Here is a 22,312-nt window from a genome sequence, read left to right on the forward strand (position 1 = left end):
TTCTGGCTTACCTGTCCATAATTTGACTAAATAATATAACAGTTTCCGGTAAAAAAAATAACATAATTTAAATTGTTAAGTAGTAGTAAACTGTAGTGTTTAAATTCGCACAATTTAGACATTTGCTTCTTATTGATGCAATTTCTGAATTTTCTATTCTGTATCACTAAATATTTTTATTCCACCATATTTAGAAACAGATTTTGTACAATTTGCTGCCCTGCCTTTATAACCTCTGCTAAGGTGATTATATTTTCATCTCCGTTTGTTTGTTTGTTTTTTTGTTTGTTGGTTAGCAGGATCATGTAAAAACTAAAACCTTTGCGGAGGTGTGGGGTGTGACCCAAGGAAGAATCCATTAAATCTTGGTGTTGATCCAGATTTTTATTACTTTGTTAAACATTACGAGATAGGGTGTTAAAAAAAAAAAGGGTAAGAAGGGTAAAAATAAATAAAATAATCTTTACATGTTATGCTTCAGTAATATTAATACAACAATAATAACAATACTGACCAGCACCATTTTTGTAATCACCACTTTTAGTTTTGATACTTTAAGTACATTTTGTAGATAATACTTTTTACTTAAATAAAATTGTGAATGCGGTGATCTACTTGTAATGGAGTATTTTTACCTAAAGATTCTCAATACTTCTTCCACTATTGTAATAACCATGTGCAGTCGGTTTTATTATCATAGGTTATAGAGAAAATGTTAATCTATATAATCAATAACTGTATTGATTGTTGTCTGCGTTGTATATTAAATATTAATAACAATACAAAATGTAACAACTATTGGGTTAATAATCGGATAAACATTATTTTGAGTTAGCCGACCTGGCACGACTCAGCCTTTAGGGGGCGGTGTAGTTATTTCCCTTGGCTTGAGTTCATATAAGCAGATTCGATCATATTCTTTTCAAGTATAAAAATCCCGCCATAAAAATTAAATAGCATTTTTTCCCCATATTTAAGATATTTATATTTTTTAAATAATTTCCTCCGCGTTTTGTGTTGCTGAATGTAATTTTTCCACCCAGTTACAGGATTTGAAGAAAGTGCCGGGGAGAAATCCAAGGTTGCATTCACGTACACTGATGGAGAACAGGCGAGGCTTTCAGGTTGGTTACGCGATGGCCGCTCTCTCATCAGTATTTGGGTTTTAACGCGAAAACAATGGCTTCGAGGCTCGGAGAGGCGCGCTGCTGTCTTCTCTAACTACCGGAATGTTAGCGGCATCGTTTAAGCTGGTTGGTTTTGTTTTAACGCGGGACCGGAGATGTCCCCTTTCTGTTAGGGTCTCAGTGTTTTTCTTGTTCGTCTCCCGGGCCTGGCCGCGGCTGCCTACACTGTAGCGGCGGGTTGCCACTTTCGGATGAGCGGGCAGTATGTGGGGTCTGAATTCAGGCGGAAAGGGGCCAAAGCAAGTCCCCAGAGCCGCGTAGAGAGATGCGTTACATTAATGCTGCTTATTCAATGCTGCCGATGTGGACGGGGGGGTCAGCAAGACCACAGTTTTGACTCTGGACGCTCGTGCTAGTTAGCATTAGCATTCGGAAGGGTTAACTTGCTCGGGCTAGCGCGAGATGTGGTATAAGTAATTTAACAGCTTTTAACGGCGTCTAACGCAGTGGCTATCGATCCTGCTACTCTTGCGGAGTAACTCGGAACCGGGGGTAACGTGCATTTTACGTGAAATGTTTGCAGACGTGGGCGAACGGCTTCTTTGCATTTTGTTGGTGCATGTTAGCATGTGCTAACAGCAGGTTGCTAGCTGAACTAACTGCCCAGTGACGTAACGCTGGTCATTGTTTTGACAGCGCGCGGCATCATGGCCATGGATTGTTATTCTGTTAAATTGAAATGTTATTCTGCGTAGAATATTTTTATCAAGAGATACTTGTCGTAGCAGGTGATATTTGGCTAAGTTAATGTGACGCAGCTCATTGTTGTGTTACTTTACTAAGTGCCTACTGCCAGTGGCCAAATATACTTTCTCTATAATTACCGCAGCATTTCAGCTCAGTGCATCATCATTAAGCATATTCTATGTGAACGCTTCACTCCCCTTGGTGGTGGTTCTGCTGTGGTTATTGTTCCCAGACTGTGGCTGCAGCACTGTGTAATGTCATGGTTTCCCTTTGGCTCTCAGTTGTAGGATGGATCCAGACAGTGGGGCTGAAACACAAAAAGCTGTCAGTTTGCAGTGGAAGAGCTACAAACTCGTCCAGGACCCCGCAATCAGGCGTGTCACCCAGAAAATCTACAGATATGATGGAGTGCATTTCAGTGTGCCGGTGAGTTGATTTCCAGTTGTATATCCTCTATAATATCCATGCTGTGCCTGCCTCGTCATACTGTAATCTGCACATCATTCCCAGGACTCTGGATTTCCTCCTGTGGTTGAATTGCGTGACCCTCGACCCCGGAGGTTATGGTCCAGATATACAGAAATGTCCCTGCCAGTGCCCAAGTTTAAGGTGAGAATAGCAAGTCAACATTCAGTTCACTCATCCCAGTTTCTTCATTTCTTGACTTGATTCACAATCTTTACCCCGATCCTGTCTTGTTTTTACTCACAGCTTGATGAGTTCTATGTGGGTCCCATACCCCTCAAGGAGGTGACCTTTGCTAGACTCAATGACAACATCAAGGAGCCCTTCTTGGCTGACATGTGTGCAAAGTTTGGTGAAGTGGAGGAGATGGAGATCCTGTTTCACCCCAAGACCAGGAAGCACTTGGGCCTGGCCAGAGTATTGTTCACCAGCACGAGAGGGGCCAAGGACACCGTCAAGCAACTTCACAACACCTCTGTAATGGGTAACATCATTCATGCGCAACTGGATATAAAGGGTGAGTTAATACACCTCATTTGAGGCATCTTTTGTGTGAGTGGATTATGAGTAACAAGTTAAACAGTGATTCTTCTGCTTAAAACTGTCAAAACACATCAAAACACATCAAAACACATCAACACACTCTGACCCTATAGCACAAATTGTAATATAACATAAGCCTGTTTTATACAAACTTGTTAACTGCACAGTGAATTACAATGCACCCTGTTTACCCTCCAAGGCTGCCCAACCACATACATACATACATACATACAAACATACATTTGTAGATTTGAATTCATTATCTTGGTCTTTATCTGCACATAATACAAAAGTTAAATGCCTCATAAGAGTATATGTGTGCCAGCTTTTTATTTCATGCAAGAAAGAGCTATGGTTCATGAGAAAATACTTAAAACGTTATTTTAAATTATATTAAAATATCCATTACCCATAAACTTAAATTGAAATGTGTTAACAGTTTTCTGAAATGTACTGCAGACTACTACTACTACTACTACTACTAGAAACCAACAACCTAAAACATATATGCTGTCTCTTGGTGGTAGTTAAACCTAATGGTATCTGGCTTGGAATTATAGGTAGATGCAGTTTATATGGGTGATGAGCTCCTTTCTAAGTTTGTATTTATCTTTCTCTGAATCTTGTGTCTTATCCAGGACAGCAAAGGCAGAAGTACTATGACCTGATGGTAAATGGGTCCTACACACCTCAGACAGTGCCCCTGGGAGGCAAGGCTTTGACAGAAAGGCTCCAGCCTCCGGCCCCAACACAGCCACAGCCTCAGCCACAGCCTGACACGGTACTTTAAAATTGCCATCTCAGTTATTTAACAATCATCTATAGCTAATATGTGAATGGATACTAATATATTTTTTTCTTTCTGTGCACAGTCATCGGAAACCAGGAGGAGGCTCTCTAGTGACCTGGCTGTTTTGGCAGCAGGGGTCCAGGCTCTCACATCAGGAAGTGTTACCCCTTGCTCTGCGGAAACTGGCTTCAGTGATCAGCGCCTGGACACGCCCCCCTCCACCATGGCAGGCACCTTCACCCCAGGCTCCTCTGCTTCGACTCAGAGTGGTGGAGGAACACCTTACAGCTCCAGATCTGGGACTCCTTTCTCACAAGACTCTGGTTACGCCGGTGCCAGGTTAGTTGTCGATTTGTAGCAGATAAAGAGTTGCATGTCAAAATTTTACCGCTGTGTCAGTGGTGTTGATATCATGAGGTGAATTCAGATCCCTCAGTCAAAGCTGAGGCACTCGACATCATCTATACATTATGAGGCCTCAAGGCATTCTTTTTCAAATCATATGTGTTATTTATCTATCAGTGTTGTATTAATAACTGCCTATAAAGATTATATCACTTTAAAAATGTTGGTGCAACTTTTCAAATCTTATCTGCTAATTTACATACAACTGGCAAATCTTTTTCTTGTATTCAAATAAAATAAAGGGGTTTGTTCCATTGATCAATCAGCTCAACTGGTAGTGGTGGCCTTGGTAGCTTGGTTAAGATTAGTAGTATGAGTCTGTAGTAGCCTATTTGTCGATATTAATCATTTTTAACATCCATTTTAGATCCACAAAATTGTAATTTAAATTATCTCCCATGTTTTTCTCTTGCAGGCATACTGGCTTCAACACTGGCACTTTGGGCAGTGGCTACCCTCCCCAGGACATGTTACCTTCCTCCTCCTCGTCTTCTGCAGTCTCATCTACTGTCGGAGGATACAAAGTGTCCCGCTATTCTGAGGATGCACAGGAGCCTTCAGTGTATCATCGAGGTCGCCCTATGTACCCCCCAGCCACATCTTACCGTCCCAATGAGCCACCGGGCTTTCCCCCATACCCAAATGTTGGAGGGCCTGGGCAAAACATGGCACACCACACCTCAATGCCTCCACCACCCCTTGCCACCCAATATGATCAGCCCGCAATGACAGACAGGGACAGAGAAAGAGACTCAGGTGGGCGCTACGGTGCAGGGGGTATTGGTTCCAGAAGGTCATCTTACAGCCACCCGCAGGACACAAACTCTTCCTCAAAGTACCATACACATCACTCCCATCACCACTCAGAACGCAGGGATGAAAGGGGGTACCGGCGAGACAGCCTGGGCTCCCGGTCAGGTGACCATAGCCACCAGAGACACCGCAATCATCACCATTCTCACAACCACCATGGTAGCAGCAGCCGCCGAAGGAGCAGCCACGAACGGGACAGAGATAGAGACGGTGACTTCTCCAACAGCTCTGACCCCAGATACAACTCCAACTCCTACCGCTCTTCCTCTAACAGTATGTCTCCCCCACCCTCATCTTACTCTGCATACTCCTCCAAAGAGCCTGCCCCAGCCACTCCTCAGGGATTGGACGTTTCCACCCTTCAAGGGTGCCCAAGCCTCGCAGAGAGGGGTGCGCTGCCTTCCGTAGGTGCTGACAAAGACTATCATGCTGGTCACCACAGTGCTCTGCCTCCACCCCCACCGCCCCCACCGCCCCTCCCACCAGCTTCTGTTATTGCAGCGGCTGTAGCTGAGACACTTGGAACAATGGACTTCAGCCAGGATAGTCCAGCCCGCGAAGATCAGTGGACAAAGCCAAAACGCCGTCCCAGCACCCCACCAGCACCGCCGAAGACACCACCACCTTCCTCACCGCCTCACCCCTCCATTACTTCCTCCTCTGCCTCTCCTTCCTCCACCTCACTCCCTCATCGCCTACCCTCTTCCTCCAGCTCCCCACAACCTCCCCAACGTGACTCCTCTTCACCAGAACCAGATTCCACCAATGAGAGTTTACCCTTCGCTTACCATAGCAGCAGCCTTGACTCTCGTATTGAGATGCTCCTAAAGGAACAGAAGGCTAAATTTTCCTTCCTTGCCTCTGATGAGGAAGATGAAGATGATAGGAAAGAGGACAAGCAGAGGGGCTCACGTGGGGACCGAGGAGAGCGAAGAGGTGGGTCAGGTGATTTAACAGGGGAGCACACAGGTGGTAATCAGGTGGGAGACAATGGAGAGAAGGACCAAAGGAGGAGAGGGGAAAGAGACAGAGATGGCCACAGAGGGAGGAAACGGGGAAAGGGAGGAGAGGGTAGAAAAAGTCCCACTGTACTTAATGCAAACACACCATCCTCTTCCACCTATTCTCCGCACATCCCGCCACCAGAGGAGCCCCAGACCCAGGTTGGCCTCGCTGGGCCTGGAGCTTTGCAGGTGGAGTCTTCACTGGCTGGATTTGCTGATAAACAGAGCACAACAGGAGCACACACACCACCTTTTAACGGACAGAGTCAGGTAAGATCAGCAGCACATAATGGAACCTCAGAGTTCAAAAGCATTGGGACTGCCTTTTTTGTGCTGACAAATAAAATGTATTTGGTTCGTATATGGTTGTGAAATCACACAAAGTAGTGCTGGAGTTATGTGTAGACATATACAAGTCCTGCATAGAGCTAAGTAAAGACTCGCACTACTCTAGAGGGTGCTACAAGCCAGTGGCGCAAGTCCACAAAATTAACATATCAAGCACTCACAACTCTACTTACATTTTAATTTTGAAACACTCAAAGATACACATGTTTCAGCCTTCTTCAGCACTTGTGTTAACCATTGTTATAACTGATAATACCAACCACAATTCTTGTCATATATATAGGTATATATATATATATATATATAGGTACTTGTTGGCTGCTGATTATTTGTTTTGCTGTGGGGCTATAACATTCGAGGGAAGCTCATCGTTTTGTTAACTAAACTCAACCTTGTTCGATGCATGATAAGAATGAAAAGCATTTTTGTAAATGAAAATAACTATAAACAAACTGTTCGAAAGATTGTTAAGAACGGCATGATACAAAAACAATGTGCATGTTGTGTTTTGGATTGTTGGTTAAGGCATTTATACTTCATCTTTGCACAATGCACCTCTATTTTTGTGGCATTGAGATATATTTAAAAGTCCTCATCGTGGTACATAAAAACATGGGCGATTTCCCAACTTAAAACAGGACACTCTGTTTTCTTTCAGTCCTCCCCTCACTCCTCAGGGGAAGACATGGAGATATCAGATGAGGAGGAGGAGGAGTCAACCATAACAACGGTGACCACCCACCAGCCCACAGTCACCTCAGGTTCCTCACCCTCTTCGTCCCAGGCTGCCATGCCTTCACAAACAGCTGACCCCTCATCTTCATCCCCATCCATCTCTGACTCTGCACAGCACTTTGGTACCTCCATGCACCCACCCATACCCTCCTACCATCCTCATTTGCCTCCTCCACCTCCTGGTTATTCCCTCCAGCCCCCGCCTCCCCCAGGGATCCCTCCCCTTCCCCACATGGAGCTGCACCCTGAGTATCCCCCTCCCATGCCCCATCACATGTATGACTATGCCACCTCCATGGAGCTGATGAATCAGTACAGCGGTGGAGCTCCTATGTCTTTCCAAATGCAGACCCACATGTTAAGTCGCCTACACCAGCTACGCATGTCGTCATCCAACGGCACTCCGGGCCCTGGTGAGGCAGCCACTGCTGACTACACTTCCTACCACCTCCACGCTATGCCCCCACCACACTCACACCACCCTTACATGGACCAAGAGGGTAGCGGGGCGGGTGCTCTTTACGACCAGGACCACCGCTACATGCCCCCTCATATGCCCTACCCCTACCCTGACCCTCACAGCACTCAGATACCACCTCATCCACACCATGGCATCCAACCTCCCCATACAGGCTGGCCGCCACATGTCTTGCCAACACACTACCAATCTTACATGCCCCCACCTGAATATGGCACCATGCTGCCCGGGGATGGAGACGAGTACAGGGCTCCAGGGGAGGAGATGCCCATGCTGGCTGAGAATCCACATGAGGCCACGGTGCAGATGGTCCTGGCCACTCTGATCCAGGAAATGAAAAACATCATGCAGAGAGACCTGAACCGCAAGATGGTGGAGAATGTTGCCTTTGCCACCTTTGATGAGTGGTGGGAGAGGAAAGAGACCAAGGCTAAGGTAAGGAGGATTACCCTAACCCTTTAAAATTGCTTTTATCTTTCTCAGTAGTAAGCACTCATGCTGCTGTCATCTGTAGTTACCGTTATTACTTTGAAATGAAAAACAAAGCTCAAATGTCTCTTATAAATGAGTTTGAATTGGAAATGTTTTCCCTCTCCAGCCTTTCCAGACGATGGTCAGGGGGGTGTCTGCCTTACGGGATGATGAGAAAAAAGAGGAAAAGGTCAACCGTCCACGGGAGCCTCTCACGTCTCTTGTGGATTGGGCAAAGAGTGGTGGCGTGGAGGGCTTTTCTCTCCGAGGAGCACTACGACTGCCTTCCTTCAAGGTAAAAGCAAAAAACAAAAACACAAGGACTGTATCTGCATGTTTGACAGCGCACACATTGAGTTGATAAATGAATGCATCTCCAGAGATGTCCAAAAGTCTAAAAGCACATTGAAAATCTCTAAAGTTTTCATGTAATCCTGGAAATAACCCGAAAGTTTAATTAATCAGAAACATTTAAAAACATAAGAAGGGATGTCATATAAAATAAAGAAATAACAAATTTAAGTTTTGGCACTATTTCTACGAAGATGACATCTTTGTACCTCCGAGTTGTATCTCTCTCATTGAAGCATGCTATCGACACTGAGGTGGATTTCCTCGACTGATCCCTCGCTTATTTAAGTCACTCGCCTGACAGACAGTATTCACCTGTCATAAATAAGGCCATGACTCACGTTTTAAGCAGATCATTGGTCTGCAGCATTGTGCTATGGGTAAGAATAGCATCAGAGGTAAGTGAAACTGTCACAAATTCAATTGTTACTCGAAGCCAACAGGGTATTTCTTGAGGGCTCGACTCATGAAGGGTTATAGAGTAATAGATGATATTATTATCGATAATAATTAAGATGTAAGAGAACTAAAATGCCTTGCAGGAATTGGATCACCACACAGAAGCTAAGTTCCCTGAGTAGAGGAAGCAACTTCTGTAGATACATATTTGTTCAATAAAAAACACAAGACTCCTGTCAGTTTAAGCAGTGTCAACAGAGGTCTGTATTGTAGTGGTCAAATAAGAATTGCAGCTTCTAAACCACTTTTATCTGTAATTTTAGCTGCAGGGGCGACTCTGGACTTGTTGGGTCTACAAGGGCTTATTATTATGAGTGGCCAGTGAGCCTTAGCCTAGCCCTCAAACACATCCTGAATGATAGAGAGACGACCCCTGTCATGCACAGTTTTGTCTTTCCCTCTGAGAATTGAATGCCCATCGTCGGAATGCCCACAGCTGAAGTGGAACCTACAGGTGTTGTGCTTATATGTGCCTGCTTTTTGAGGATGGTAAAAACTTTATAGCTGTTTTGATGGTCCAGCAGGCTCCTGATTTCTCTTTGTGGTCCCAAGAGCCAGTGCAACTATGACAGACGGGTAGATAGTAAGAAACAGGGGGCGAGGCAAAGAACATAGCTCTACAATGAAGTAATGGCACAAAATAGAGGGTTTTTAATGTTATGAGAAGTGTAAAAAACTGTTTTGTTTATTATGAAACTGCTGTGGTGGCCCATTAAAGTCTTATCTGTAATGGGCAACAGTCTAAGTTATTCTATATTGTTTGTGTCCAAATGTGCAGGTGAAAAGGAAAGAACCTCAGGAGCTTGAAGAGGGAGACATGAAAAGGCCACGACCTTCGACCCCACCAGACGAGGATGACGAAGGTTTGCTGAGCTAACGTTGAAAGTTTTTAAAAGAACGTTAAGACTAATAAGTCTGCTGCATATAACTCTGACACTGTTGTTTCCAGCTGCTGATGGGAGAATGCCAGAGGCAGACAGGCATGCAGCTGAAAGGGACAACAAGAGGAGGAAAACAAAGCCAAGGAATCGTAAACCATGGGAGCTTGACAGCGAGGGAGAGGAGACGTCGGATGGCTCCTCAACGGAAAAGGTGGGGGGGGGGTTTATTCAGTCTGTTTTTGTTTTTAAAGCAAACAGCAACAAAATATAGTCTAGAAAAATAACATATACAGGTTTAGTGTGTTCCCAGTCAATGGTGCCTTCCAGCGCAAGTGCATCTTTCAAATGTATTAATCTCATTCTACGACTGACCAATATTTACATTAATATCTCTGGTTGATCCAACTGGCACAAAAGTAAATACATTTTATTTATTTTTATTCACTTTGCTTTTAACATGTTTGATTTGAATCATGTTGTTCTTACTCTCTCTGTTCGCTAGATGGCAGCATTTCACTGTATTATTTTAATGTTGTAACTACAACTTTTCTTCTATGTGCAGGAGGATGAGGAAGAAGAGGGAAGTGAAAAGGAGTCTGATGGTAAATCACTACCAGTAATCTAATTATTATGTTTTCATCAGCTGTATTGTTTATCTCAAACCAAATTTCTTATTTATTTATTTTTAGATGATGCCCTTAGCGCTGACAGTGATGATGAGAGCCTCTCCTCGTCCTCCGATGGCTCTTCCTCTTCTGCATCCTCATCTTCTTCTGAGGATGAGGAAGGAGAGCGGCCTGATAGTGAAGGACCAGACACCATGGATGAGTCGACCATAGACAGCACAACCGAGAAAGAGGATTACAGGTATAAAGCAGCCTAAGAAATCTTTTATTTGCCAGTATTACATATTTAAAAGTTGTACTTTTCATAATTTTGTTATTGCTGTATCCAATTAATTTTTTTAATTTTTCCTCAGGCAAAATAACGCAGCTGCAGTTTCAAAGGCAGAAGTAAAAACAGGTTTGTCAGAACTGCTCATCAACATACACAAATGGAACTAGAATGGCTCTCAGTAGTGTGCATACCTCCCTCAATGCTCAACAGTCCCCTTATGAAACCACACTTAAATTCACTAGATCCAGATTTATGTTTGGATCTGCACCCAATTGCACAAACTCTTCAATATCAGGCCCCTAATATGCCAGTTTTTTTTTTCTAAAACAAGGTCCATTAATTATACTCTGAGAAATGGGTGGAAATGTCAAAGAGCGCACAATTTTAAAGTAACTGAAACAAATTCCTGGATCTGCACAATTTAATGAGTTCTTCACTGCCCCATACTGTGTTCTTCCAACAAGTTTTGTGGTAATCCGTCTAGTAGTTTTTGTATAATCCTGGTAAATAACAGACACAAAAACAAGCGAACAAACACATGCGAAAACATAACCTCCTTAGTGGAGGTAATAAAGGAATAGTTTGCCTCAATTGTTTTTGTTTACAAGCAGACAAAATTGGCTGCTTCTTGGAAGCAAAAACATAGCACGGACTAACAGTGTTTTCTTTTTAATATTTCTCTTGTCTTTAAATATTTCTCTCAGGTGAAGCCAAGAACAGCAAGACAGATACAACAACAGCACCTTCAAAACGGCCTCCATCACCACCATACCCGCGTCCTTCGTCCCCTGTTGTTCTTGTGCCCCCTCTCAAGAAACGCAGGAAAACAGTCTCGTTCTCCACAGACGAGAACGACAGCAAAATTCAGCTGCCAACTGCAACATTATCTCCATCTCCCTCACAAATGGCCGGTGAGTCTCCCCTCCTTTCTCCTGGGAGACCCCCAGACTTACACGTATCTGCTGCTGCAACCACCTCCACTCGTCCCTCCCAAGGCATCCAGCTTCTCCCCTTTGCCTCAAAACCAGGTGAAGGCAACGCCCTCATTGTGCCCCCACCTGGACGAACTCAAGACTCTGATGAATCCAAAAAGGGACCCCCTGTTTCTCCCCAGACCACCCCTGTCAAATCCCCTGGCAAACGGGGTGCAGGCAAAGACTCCCCCAAATCTCCCGCACCTCCTGTTATGGTGTGCCGCACTGTGCAGAACCTGCCACTGGATCACGCGTCTATGTGCAGGATGGCCTTTGAGGAGGCTCCTCCACTGCCTACTGTTAATAAACGGTCCAGAGGCAGACCTCGGACAACCAGCGGGTCTGCTTCATCCTGTCACTCCCTCAGAGAGGAAGATGAGGATGAGGAAGAAAGTGAGCAGAAGTTAAGACTCAGAGAGCAACTTGGGGTGTCAAGCCTCCTGCAGCTGGCTTCAGCCTCAGCCACTGATCTGTCTGTGTTGGCTGATGTAGCCTTGAAAATGGACCCTGATGCTGGGGACTCAGAGGAGACAGAGACGTCTGACGAGGCAGAGGAGCAGAAGATGGAAGAGGATCTCTTCTCCCCAGAGTCACTGGCACTGGTTATGAACCCAGAGGGTGTAATTGTCCTCACGGAGCACAACTACTGCAAACCCCCTGTTCTCACAGCACCACCCAGCACCAAAAGGACTTCCACCAGACAAGACTCTTCTGTCTTGCTCCCAGCAGACCTCAACACTATTTCTGGGGTGCTTGAGGCCCCTGAGGAGGTCATTGGAGAGGCGCTACCATCCAGGGGAGATACAGGAGAATACTTGTCTGCAATGGGAGTGCCTTTTGATTCTGAGGATGTTGGCCAGGCTGCAGCTGTACCTCCATCATCAAAGAAGAAGAGCATGATCGGTAAGGGTTTAGAACATGAAAAGGAGGAGAGCAAAAAGAGAAGAAGAAAAGACAAAGAAAACCTTGATGTTCATCATACAAAAAAACAGGAGCACCCGGGCAAGAAACTGAAGAAGCGGAAGCTAGAGGTGTGTGGGAGTTTGGTTTATTCTGGTTCATTCCTATAAATGTTTCTGCATGTTTCTGCATGTTTTAATCATGTGTGTCCAACAAAATGTTACAATCGTGTCTGACGTTTCAGATTTTAGAAAGTTTTAAAAGTTTTTTTGAGGGTTAATCCTCAGGTAAGGAAATTATTTATTCTCTAGATTTGTCTTATATGTCCATGCAGAGATAAGTACTGAAATTAATTTATCGATCAGTACCTGATCGATGAGAGATAACAGTAAGAGCAGTAACAGTACTATTAAACTCTTAATGATGTCCATCCCAAGGCTCTAATATCTTCAAATAAATCATTTGGCTTAATCAGTGGAAATACAAACATGCTGCATAACTATAATATATATATAGATTTGATTTTTAAAGTTTAAAAGGTCATGACCAGGGATATTTAGTTTCTAAAACTTATAGCTGTCTGCCAGCTAGCACGGTGGACTGCCGTTTAGCAATGTTGCCCCTCCCGGCTCAGCTAAGGTCTTTTTCTGTAGAGTTTGCGTGTCCTCCCCCGGTTGGCATTGGTTTTCTCTGCATACTCAGACTTCCTCCCACAAGTCCTGCATATTGAGTTAAGTTGATTGGAGACTCTAACGTCTAAATTGACTGTCGATGTGAATGTGAGTACAAATGGTTGGTTGTCTATGTATGCTGGCCATGTGATGGTCTGTCCAGGGCGGGTGTACAACAACCCTCACATACCCTCAACCCTCTAGAGGACAAGATAAGGATAAAGATTGAATCAATGATGAATGTCTGTCAGGTTCTCTTTTTATGTCTATGTTTTTTGATTGATTACTTTCTATCGATCCTTAGGCATCAATTGAGATAGCAGATTGTTGTCAGAACTAGAGTGCACCCCACTAAATGTTTTGCTGTGCAGAACGGCACCTGTGCTTGTTTCTCATGAAACTTTCTACGTGTGTAATAATCCATCATATACACATACATGTAGGCAAGTCTGTCAAAATGGAATGAACCTACTTTACAATATTAAGCCATTGTCTCTACTATTTTTAGGGACTGAAACTGTCCAGTAGATGTTATCTGTCATGTGACATCTTCAACTGAGCGGTAACTGCAAGGCCACCATTGAGAGTTGTTTTGTTGCTTTAGTGTGGACCAGGTGGAAAAGGGTTTATATGCGAACATGGATATGTACTGGATGATAATTGTGTTCCCTCACTGTCATTAATATTCCTCTTCCTCTGCTCAGGACTCAGAATTTGAGGAAGATGTGGACGTGGAGGAGCTCGAGTCCGGGGAGCTGTCCAGCACAGACACAGAGGACGATGTGGTTGAAGAGGTGAGGAAGAGCGAACGCCTCTTTCTGCAGGAGGCAGGCATAACGACGTCCCAGCGTTGGCAGAAACCTGTTCCAGCCCCTGAGTCCCTAGCCACGAAGTTTGACAACCGCAGTGAGTTTGAGCAGATGACCATCCTGTATGACATCTGGAACTCAGGGCTGGATGGTGAAGACCTGATGTTGCTCAAGAAGACTTATGAGAAGCTGCTCCAGGACGACCACAGCTCTGACTGGCTCAATGATACTCACTGGGTCAGCCACACGAATATCCTTTTCAATGACTACCTTCTGCATTAAAATACACCTTTGGGTTTTTAAATTGAGAAAGTTTGTAAAGTCTACATTTTCATTGGGTGGTAACCTTTTATTGCCCTTGACCTTGAGCTGCACTAACCAATTTGCCGAACCCTCGGCGTAAGAAGAAGACCACCGATGGGCAGCTTCGTGAGCATGTTACTGGTTGTGCCAGGAGCGAGGGCTACTACGCCATCAGCCGCAAGGAGAAGGACGTGTATCTGGACCTGGATCTGCCTGAGCAGGTCATACGGGAAGTGGAGAACGTTGACAGCATGGTAGGCCTCTGCCCAATTTCATTCTCTTTCTCTCTACAGTATTTAACAAACGTTTTTCTTTATCCACGGTGTTTCTGTTCAATTGAAATGTATAGCAACAAACAAGTCTGTGGTTCTCCGAAGATTTTAACAAATTCATTTTAGAAATTTGTAATTTGAGAAACTAAGTAAAAAAAATCTTAAAGGGGACATTGTATGCCCATTTTACCACAAGTTGATATGGTTCCTTGGGGTCTTAATGAAATGTCTCCAACATACTTTGTGATATGTCCCCTTTAATAGTTAAATAATCCCAAAATTCTGCCAGACTTTCCATGTGGAAATAAATACAGACTCTTTTTGTGAGTTTGGGCAGTCTGTCTCATACCAGGGATTTTTCATCGAGCATCAGACTGAGCTTTGGACTCAGCTCTTGAGATAATGTTGAGCATTAATCTTGATAACACTGGAAGCGCTGGCTCAGTCGGTACATTGACTTTGAAGAGGGTTCGATAAAATACAGCCTCAAGGTTAACCTGTAATTGTATAGTCTGAGTCAAGCATATGTTTAATAAGTTATCCTTACTGAACCAGTTTTGTAGGAAGATTTGATATTTTCGAGTGAAATTCTGTGGAAATGAGTCAGAACTCTTAAGAAATTCCAAACGGGATTCCAGATCACGCAGTGGGAAGAATTCTACTCTTCAGTCCCAAGCTGGCTCTGTAAACCAGTTTTAGGAGATCCGGTGGTTGTGGAGTATGATGATTACAGATGGGGAACAAAACGCTTGATAAAAGCCCTTTGGAATTCCAGGGTTGGTCCTCAGTCATCTGGCTCAGATAACTTGTAATTTGGGATTCAGGGTGGTAAATGAGGATTTCCAAATGGAAGTTGTTGGATGTGTGGAACAGTGATTAAAAAGATTTATATCTTTGCTAATAGTCTTGACGAGTCCAAAGGATTTTCACAATTGATATGAAACAGTAAGTATTGGTTGAAGCTCATAATGCCGCCACACTGGCGACAGCTGTGGTTGGAGGAATGATGTTTTCCGGTTTGGCTCTCCAAGTTTTGAAGACAATATCTCAGAAACACATCCAGTTAATGTTTCATATTTGCCACAGATGAATTTAACGCTGAACCAATTAGTTTTGGGGGAGTCAAAGGTCTCTTAGAATTTACAGTAATTATGATAGAATTTCACACAAATGTCCAATAGGATATAATGGGGACATTTTATCATAGCGAAAAACAATAAAAATTGAAATAGTGTTCAAACACTTTTTATGCCATTAATCAATGCTATAACTCAGGAAAGGACCTGGAGTAATGACCATATTTCCTGCAACTTGCTAGTATTCTACTTTTTGTAGCCCCCATTCAGATCTGGTTTCGACTCACCATTTACATTTTTGAAATGGTTTAAAGATGCAGCAGCTTAAAGATCCATAAATTAAGATAGGTTTGATGTATTGCGGTTTCTTTGAGTCTCATACGAGGGGTTGCTTTAACCAGGTGCATGCACTCCTGCCCTCCACAGCTTTATTATCACAGCTTCTAAGTCGGACAACAAAGCTAATGCACCCACAACAAGGGCAGTATAATTTCATCTGTCAACACTGCACCTGGCATTCTATTGGTGGGGGACTTTTGACTTGTTGTGGAAAGAAATCCAAGAGCGGACGTATCGCCCGCAGAAGCAGTGTGAGTGCGAGGAGAAGAGCTGGAGCACAGGAAATATGTCAAAGCAACGGAAGTGCACAGTTTGAGGACAAGCAGAGCAAATCTAAGTAGAAGCCGGGGATATTTTAGTGCAAGCGCAGGGTCGCAGGGGAGTGAGAGGATTCCAAAATCTGAACATGAAATCAATAAGCCCTGCTCTCAAACTGAAAAAACACGCTTTTGAATAAAGATAGGAAATAAATCCATAGTTTATGCATTACCTTAATTTGGGAAGGAAATGATAGCTCAGATCCTGTTTTTGTGAAGCATCTCTGCAAAAAATGGTGAAAGAAAACAAAATGTCACATATCATTGAAAACCAAAAGCTAAAACCCTGTTTGGCTAAATTTAACGAGAAAAACTGAAATCAGTTGATGTTCAGTTACTTGTGTATTGAAGTTGACCTGAACGGACTTATCGAACTGTTTTTTCCAGACATATGTCGGACAGATGTTAAGTAGTCGAGAAACAATTTTTCAAACCTTGTTGGTTTTACTTGCATGAGAGCTAGTGCACATCAACATATTTTGTATCTTTCATGTCCAAACCATTGGTAAAACCAAACCTGTAGCCTTGAATTTATCTGTAAACAGTTTAGTGAGGTCTGAGCCTTGACGCTGTTCCTTCCTGCTACTGCATTTCAATGATAAACAAAGGAAATAATTCTGACCCAGACATCCTGGAAAGCCCCACTCTGACACCGAGGAACGAGACACAAATCTCGTACAGTATTGTCACACTTTAATGCTCAGTGCATGGTGCACAAGACAAAGGTTGGTTTGTAATATGCCCACTGATGGGAAGCTGTTCTTTCTCTTTATACATTTGGCTCCTTCCTCCCCCTCTGGTTGAGGGTTAGGGTTTCTAAACCAAAGGTCAGTAGTTTAGGCAATCAGGCCAAGGTTCATTCAGTTGGGCATTTAGTTCTTTGTTTCTCAAAAAAAACATTACAAACTATAACCCTTACAAACTTAAGTCGTTTACATACGACTTAAGTTTGTTTCACACACTGCCAGATGTGTTGATAGGAAAACTAGGAACTGATATTTGGGTGAAATGTGTTTGGTTGCTATGCATGACTGACCCTTCTGTGCTTTCCTTGCTGGCTTTGTGCTGTGTCTCACTGTTGTCATGGAAAAAAAGCATGTGTGTCCATAGTCAAGGCAAACACACAAGATTTTTTTATTACTGGTGACTTATTGTTTTGATGTTATTTTAGAGGGACAGTGTTACTTGGACAGTAGTGCCTGAGTCGAGCGTGCAGGAGGCGGAAAAGAATTGTCATCGACAAACTTGCTCTCTGTGAATTCTGACAGTGAGCTGCTCTTTTTACACATCAGCTCAATAGGGAATCACTCAGACTTTGCACCAGGGGGCTTGCAGGGTAACATCTGTTGAATGACCAGTCGACTGATTCAGACATTTGTGGTCTCGCATACAGATTTGCAGGCTTGTTGTGTAAAAGGAAAATTCAAGTAACAAATACAATTTCTGCTTGAACAAAAGAACAGACATCATAACCAGGTTGATTCAGGTGGTCTGTTGCTCATAAGTCTCTTTTAATTATACAGCTTTTCAGGTTGACCATTGCCAACTTTAATCGTTGCATTCTGCTTACAGGTCATTGTCTCAGCACTCAGCTCACATAAAGCTATCTCGACTTTAAAAGAAAAGATGTAATACACTGTTGTTGACTGTGGTTTACTGTTTTGTTTGCTGCTCAAATATGTAAGTACATGACATTCCTTCTGTGACTCTGTTCTCTTTGCGAGCTACAACCGTGCACACATTTCCTACCCCAGTGCACGGAACCTAAATGTTTTAAGCAAATTTTGGTCTGACTATGAAAATACAGAACACATACAGACACTGTTCTTGTGTAATTCAATCCATATGCTTTTTGTTATTAAAAGAAACACTGATAAGGCTGCAACAAGGTCCCTAACTATTACTAGTGACAGTAGCATTAAGTTGTATTACATAAGTTTTTATTATTAACTACAAGGAATGAGTCATGGGCTGTAACTGCCATCAGCTCGACATCTACACAGATAATAGTTGTTAGAAAGATACATTTATAACTGTTTTTGATCTCTTCAGGAAATAGGAGTAAAATGAATTAAAACAAATTTTTTAAAGAGTAAAATATCAATAGGAGCTTGTGTTACTTTGAAATTGTGATATGAATAAGAAACTTTACCTCATATATTTGGTGTGAATTGCTTGTACTGTGTTAGCTTTAACATATCTTCCTTTTTGTCTATTGAATGTTGATTTCGAGATGTTTGTAGACTCTTTTTTTCTACAAGGTTTGATATGTAAAAAACTTGTGATACTTGCTGATATCATATAGAAAGACTAAGAAATCAGTGTTCGGATTTATCATAAAAGTTTATCGTTTATCATAAAAGTAGAAACAGAAGAGAAACTTTCCTCTGTTCTTCCTCTTTCTCCTCAGTCGTGTCCACATTGTCTGTCACTGGTTTCAAAATAACCCTCACCCACACAGAGTTGCTGTTCAGTGCTATGTGGGTTCATTCTCCTCCAGTTCAAGGCCAGTTGATAACATGATAATGGGTCATAGGCTCATTTGTAAGTCTCTTCCTGGTCTTGTTTCCCTTCAGGGTGTTAACCGGGTACTGTCAGAGAGACGCTCAGAGCAACGACGCCTCCTCACAGTCATCGGCACCACAGCTGTCATGGACTCTGACCTGCTGAAGCTCAACCAGCTCAAGGTACAGCTGCGTTTCCTCATGAACTCCGTCACATGCACGTCATAAAGTGTTTGAAACTATTGTGCATTATAGTGTGCCATTATTCTTTACACATAACCCTTTTAATTGTATACAATAATTATCTTGATATTCAATATTTTCCTAATAAACCCTTTGAGAAAGATAACATCTTCCCAAAGCTTTGGCATAAACTTAAGTCACTAAAAAACATCAGTGCCTCAGAGAAATAATGTTCATGTCCCTGCATTTGGCTGCCACTTAACATTTTTCTCTCAACTTTCAAACTGTTCAAACATTATTATCTGCACTACCTGTGATGATATAACTAGTGTTTACACAGAGCAAACCAAACTCCTGGAGTGTAATTACATCCTCCTTAAAGCACTTGTTGCTTTAAGGAGCTGAAATGTAGGGTTCAGACAAGACACTGACAAACATAAATACTGAGAGCAGGTGTAAAACTTCTGGCTTTGGCAACTGTGCACTCCAAAAACTGAAGTAATCTTAATCAAACTCCTAAAAAATAACACCCAAAAGATGGATCTTTGGGTGTTGGCTGTTTGGCACTGGAACTGTGATAAATACTGAACTAGAACATACTTGCAAACTGTGGCTTACCAAAGCCTGTATACTCAAAGTAGCCTTTTCTGCTTACTTGTACTGTAAAATATATGTTTACACTGATTTTTATTATTCAGAAGGACTTAAAGTTTGCTTAAATTGAAAACCAAATAGTTTTTTTTATTCTTTAGAGGAACCAACCTTCTAATTTGAGTCAAAAAAATGGTCTCTCTTCCTGTTATTACTCGTTTATTCTCTCTGATAGAGATGCTACATTCATGCTCAGTGAAGATTCTCATATGTCTGTCTGGACCTTAGAATTTATCTGATTATCTGAAAGCTCTTCCTTTATGAATCTTATAAATCTGCCAAGATTATTGTTACAGTGGCTCTGTTCTTCTTCTCCTCATGCAGTTCCGCAAAAAGAAGCTTCGTTTTGGACGCAGCAGGATCCATGAGTGGGGCCTGTTCGCCATGGAGCCCATTGCTGCTGATGAGATGGTCATCGAGTATGTGGGTCAGAACATCCGACAGGTACAACCTCCCAAAATGTTTTATTTCCAGCGACAACATTTAATAATACCCAATTATTATTAATGCATTATAGTGTAAAGCTTTGTTAATGCAATGTTACTCGGAGTTGAAATAGGATCAGTGAGCAAATTCTTGTGTGTCCAGATGGTTGCTGACAATAGAGAGAAGCGGTACGCACAGCAGGGCATCGGGAGCAGCTACTTGTTCAGAGTGGACCACGACACAATTATAGACGCCACCAAGTGTGGCAACCTGGCACGATTCATCAACCACTGCTGCACTGTGAGTCTGAACGTCCTCACTCATGTTTTAGATTTATTGTGTTATATTTGTAGAGCTGTGGCTGATCAGTATCTCGTCCCCTTGTTCTTCTAGCCAAGCTGCTACGCCAAGGTCATCACCATAGAGTCTCAGAAAAAGATTGTGATCTACTCGAAGCAGGCCATCGCCGTCAACGAAGAAATCACCTACGACTATAAATTCCCCCTGGAGGACAACAAGATCCCTTGCCTGTGTGGAACAGAGAACTGCCGTGGGACACTCAACTAGTGGACGCATTTCTCTCCCTCACTCGCCAATGGCCAGCCAAACATGGACACCCACCCTCCCCATGGTTTGCCCTCCTCAGACTGTGCATAGAAAAAAAAGCCACCCTCGGATGTCCCCCAGCCGCTCCTCCAGATGGCCTTGCAGCAGCCCTCACAATACCCAGGAAACAGAGACGCACACACTTGCACTTTTCACGTATATTTTAAATTCACTTGGCAGTTTCACAGACCAGTGTGTGGCAGGGTTGTGTAACCTGGCATGTGAATACTTCTAGAGGGCCTCTGCTTCAGCATGAGTTCTTCTGTGGCAGTATTGTTTGATTTGATTGGGTAATATGTTCCACGCAGCCAGGCACGAAGGGCCTTTTTATTTCCATGCCAATGTCCAGGAAGCAGGATTGCAGGAAGACAATGAAAACTGAAAAAAGAAAAAAATACCAGTATTTTATGACTATGTCAGCTCACGTATTCTACAGCCTGGGATCACGCTTCCAGTGTCAAATCCCTCCCTGCACCCACTGACCCACCACTCCCACAGATCCGCATACAGACGCACAGGAATATCCAACAAATTCAGGGTTTTTCAGACGACAAACTTCAATCAATTTGGTCTTCAGTTATGCAAGATTTCCAAGTGTGAAGATTTGTTTCGAATCTTTTTTCTTGTTTTATTTCACAATATCATGATAATATTATCATTGTTATTAATGGTCTTGTTATTTAGTTGCATTGGCTGTAAGTATCTTACAGTGAAATAAGCTTCAGTGTTCCCAACCACTGTCCTCAGTGGCTTGGGATTCACCAGCCCTATAAAACTCTTGCTTCCCTTCTTCACTGTGCGTTACTCTCCTGGTTTGCCACAACCTCCTGTCTGGAGAGTAAAGTCCCTTCAACTACTGTTTTTAACCCGACGTGAACATATGTGAGTTAAGTTCAAGCTCAAAGTGTGTTATTTTTACACCGCTGCTGAATTTCGTCTGCAGGATCAGCACAACCAAAATTGGCCTGTCTTTTTTTTTTGTTTGTTTTCTGGTTCTTCCCCGAGTTTGTGCTCTATCAACTACAAGGTCTTGTAAGGAGTCAAGTATTTGTTTTGTAGGATCTCTGTCTGTCTGTCTGTCTGTCTGTCTGTCTGTCTGTCTGTCTTGACTTGTTTGTTCCATTGCATCCTTATGTTCTCTTTTAACCAGCAGCTGTTTTTATTTCAAGAGGGTATAAACATTTTCTGCTGTTTGACTTGAGTCACTGTGTGTGCGACAGATGTTTTTAAAAGGCACATTTTAGGTCAGGTCACTTTAAAGGTTTAGTTTCTTTTTTTCCCCCCTTTCCAGAATTCATTAGTAACTATTTTATTTGAGTGTAATAGAAAAAACATCCAACTGATAAGCCTTATCAGCTTAAGGCAAACAAATGTCCCGCTTACAATCTGTTTGCAGTGTAGACGGGTGGTAGCTGCAAACTGTGCCTATAGGAAGACTGAGCCTCAGCAGGTTTGTGATATGCTGCAGGCCCAGTGACGTCTATGACCCCCTTGTTGTGTCTCTTGTTTTTCAAATGGATATGGCCGTCCAAAGTTTAACTCTTAACTAGCAGAAAACTCTTTGTTTTGTTCCCGCCCAAACAGGAAAATGTGTAAGATATTTCTTGTTGTTAAGGAAGCCTTTCAGTACAAACCAACCCTCTTTACTACAGGATGAAAAGACGAGAGGAAAAAAAATCAAATAAGATCTTGTAAATATTGTAGAGGTGTTTGTTTCTCGTAGAAACACACTGATTCCAAGCTGTAAATATGTTGTTCCTTTTCCTC

At 42.8% G+C, this 22,312-nt stretch overlaps 1 protein-coding gene across 2 annotated transcripts; it reads left to right on the forward strand.

The window, feature by feature from the left end:
- Window positions 1–1,101: 1,101 nt before the first annotated feature.
- setd1a (SET domain containing 1A, histone lysine methyltransferase) lies at window positions 1,102–22,108 on the forward strand. Of its 2 annotated transcripts, none has more exons than XM_035181520.2 (21): window positions 1,102–1,124; window positions 2,156–2,300; window positions 2,385–2,483; window positions 2,586–2,856; window positions 3,521–3,663; window positions 3,755–4,011; window positions 4,493–6,164; window positions 6,901–7,890; window positions 8,054–8,221; window positions 9,515–9,599; window positions 9,686–9,828; window positions 10,180–10,219; window positions 10,307–10,484; window positions 10,597–10,640; window positions 11,219–12,519; window positions 13,764–14,118; window positions 14,244–14,425; window positions 18,752–18,862; window positions 19,838–19,957; window positions 20,102–20,239; window positions 20,333–22,108. In XM_035181520.2, the coding sequence occupies exons 2-21, from the start codon at window positions 2,163–2,165 to the stop codon at window positions 20,504–20,506; spliced, it is 6,609 nt and encodes a 2,202-aa protein (XP_035037411.1). In that variant the 5' UTR covers window positions 1,102–1,124; window positions 2,156–2,162; the 3' UTR covers window positions 20,507–22,108. The 2 variants fall into 2 exon arrangements, with proteins under 2 accessions (XP_035037411.1, XP_035037410.1); XM_035181519.2 differs by having other exon boundaries at window positions 1,108–1,253.
- Window positions 22,109–22,312: the final 204 nt, after the last annotated feature.

This window comes from Hippoglossus stenolepis, chromosome 16 (assembly GCF_022539355.2).
Source record: "Hippoglossus stenolepis isolate QCI-W04-F060 chromosome 16, HSTE1.2, whole genome shotgun sequence".
Taxonomy (NCBI): domain Eukaryota; kingdom Metazoa; phylum Chordata; class Actinopteri; order Pleuronectiformes; family Pleuronectidae; genus Hippoglossus; species Hippoglossus stenolepis.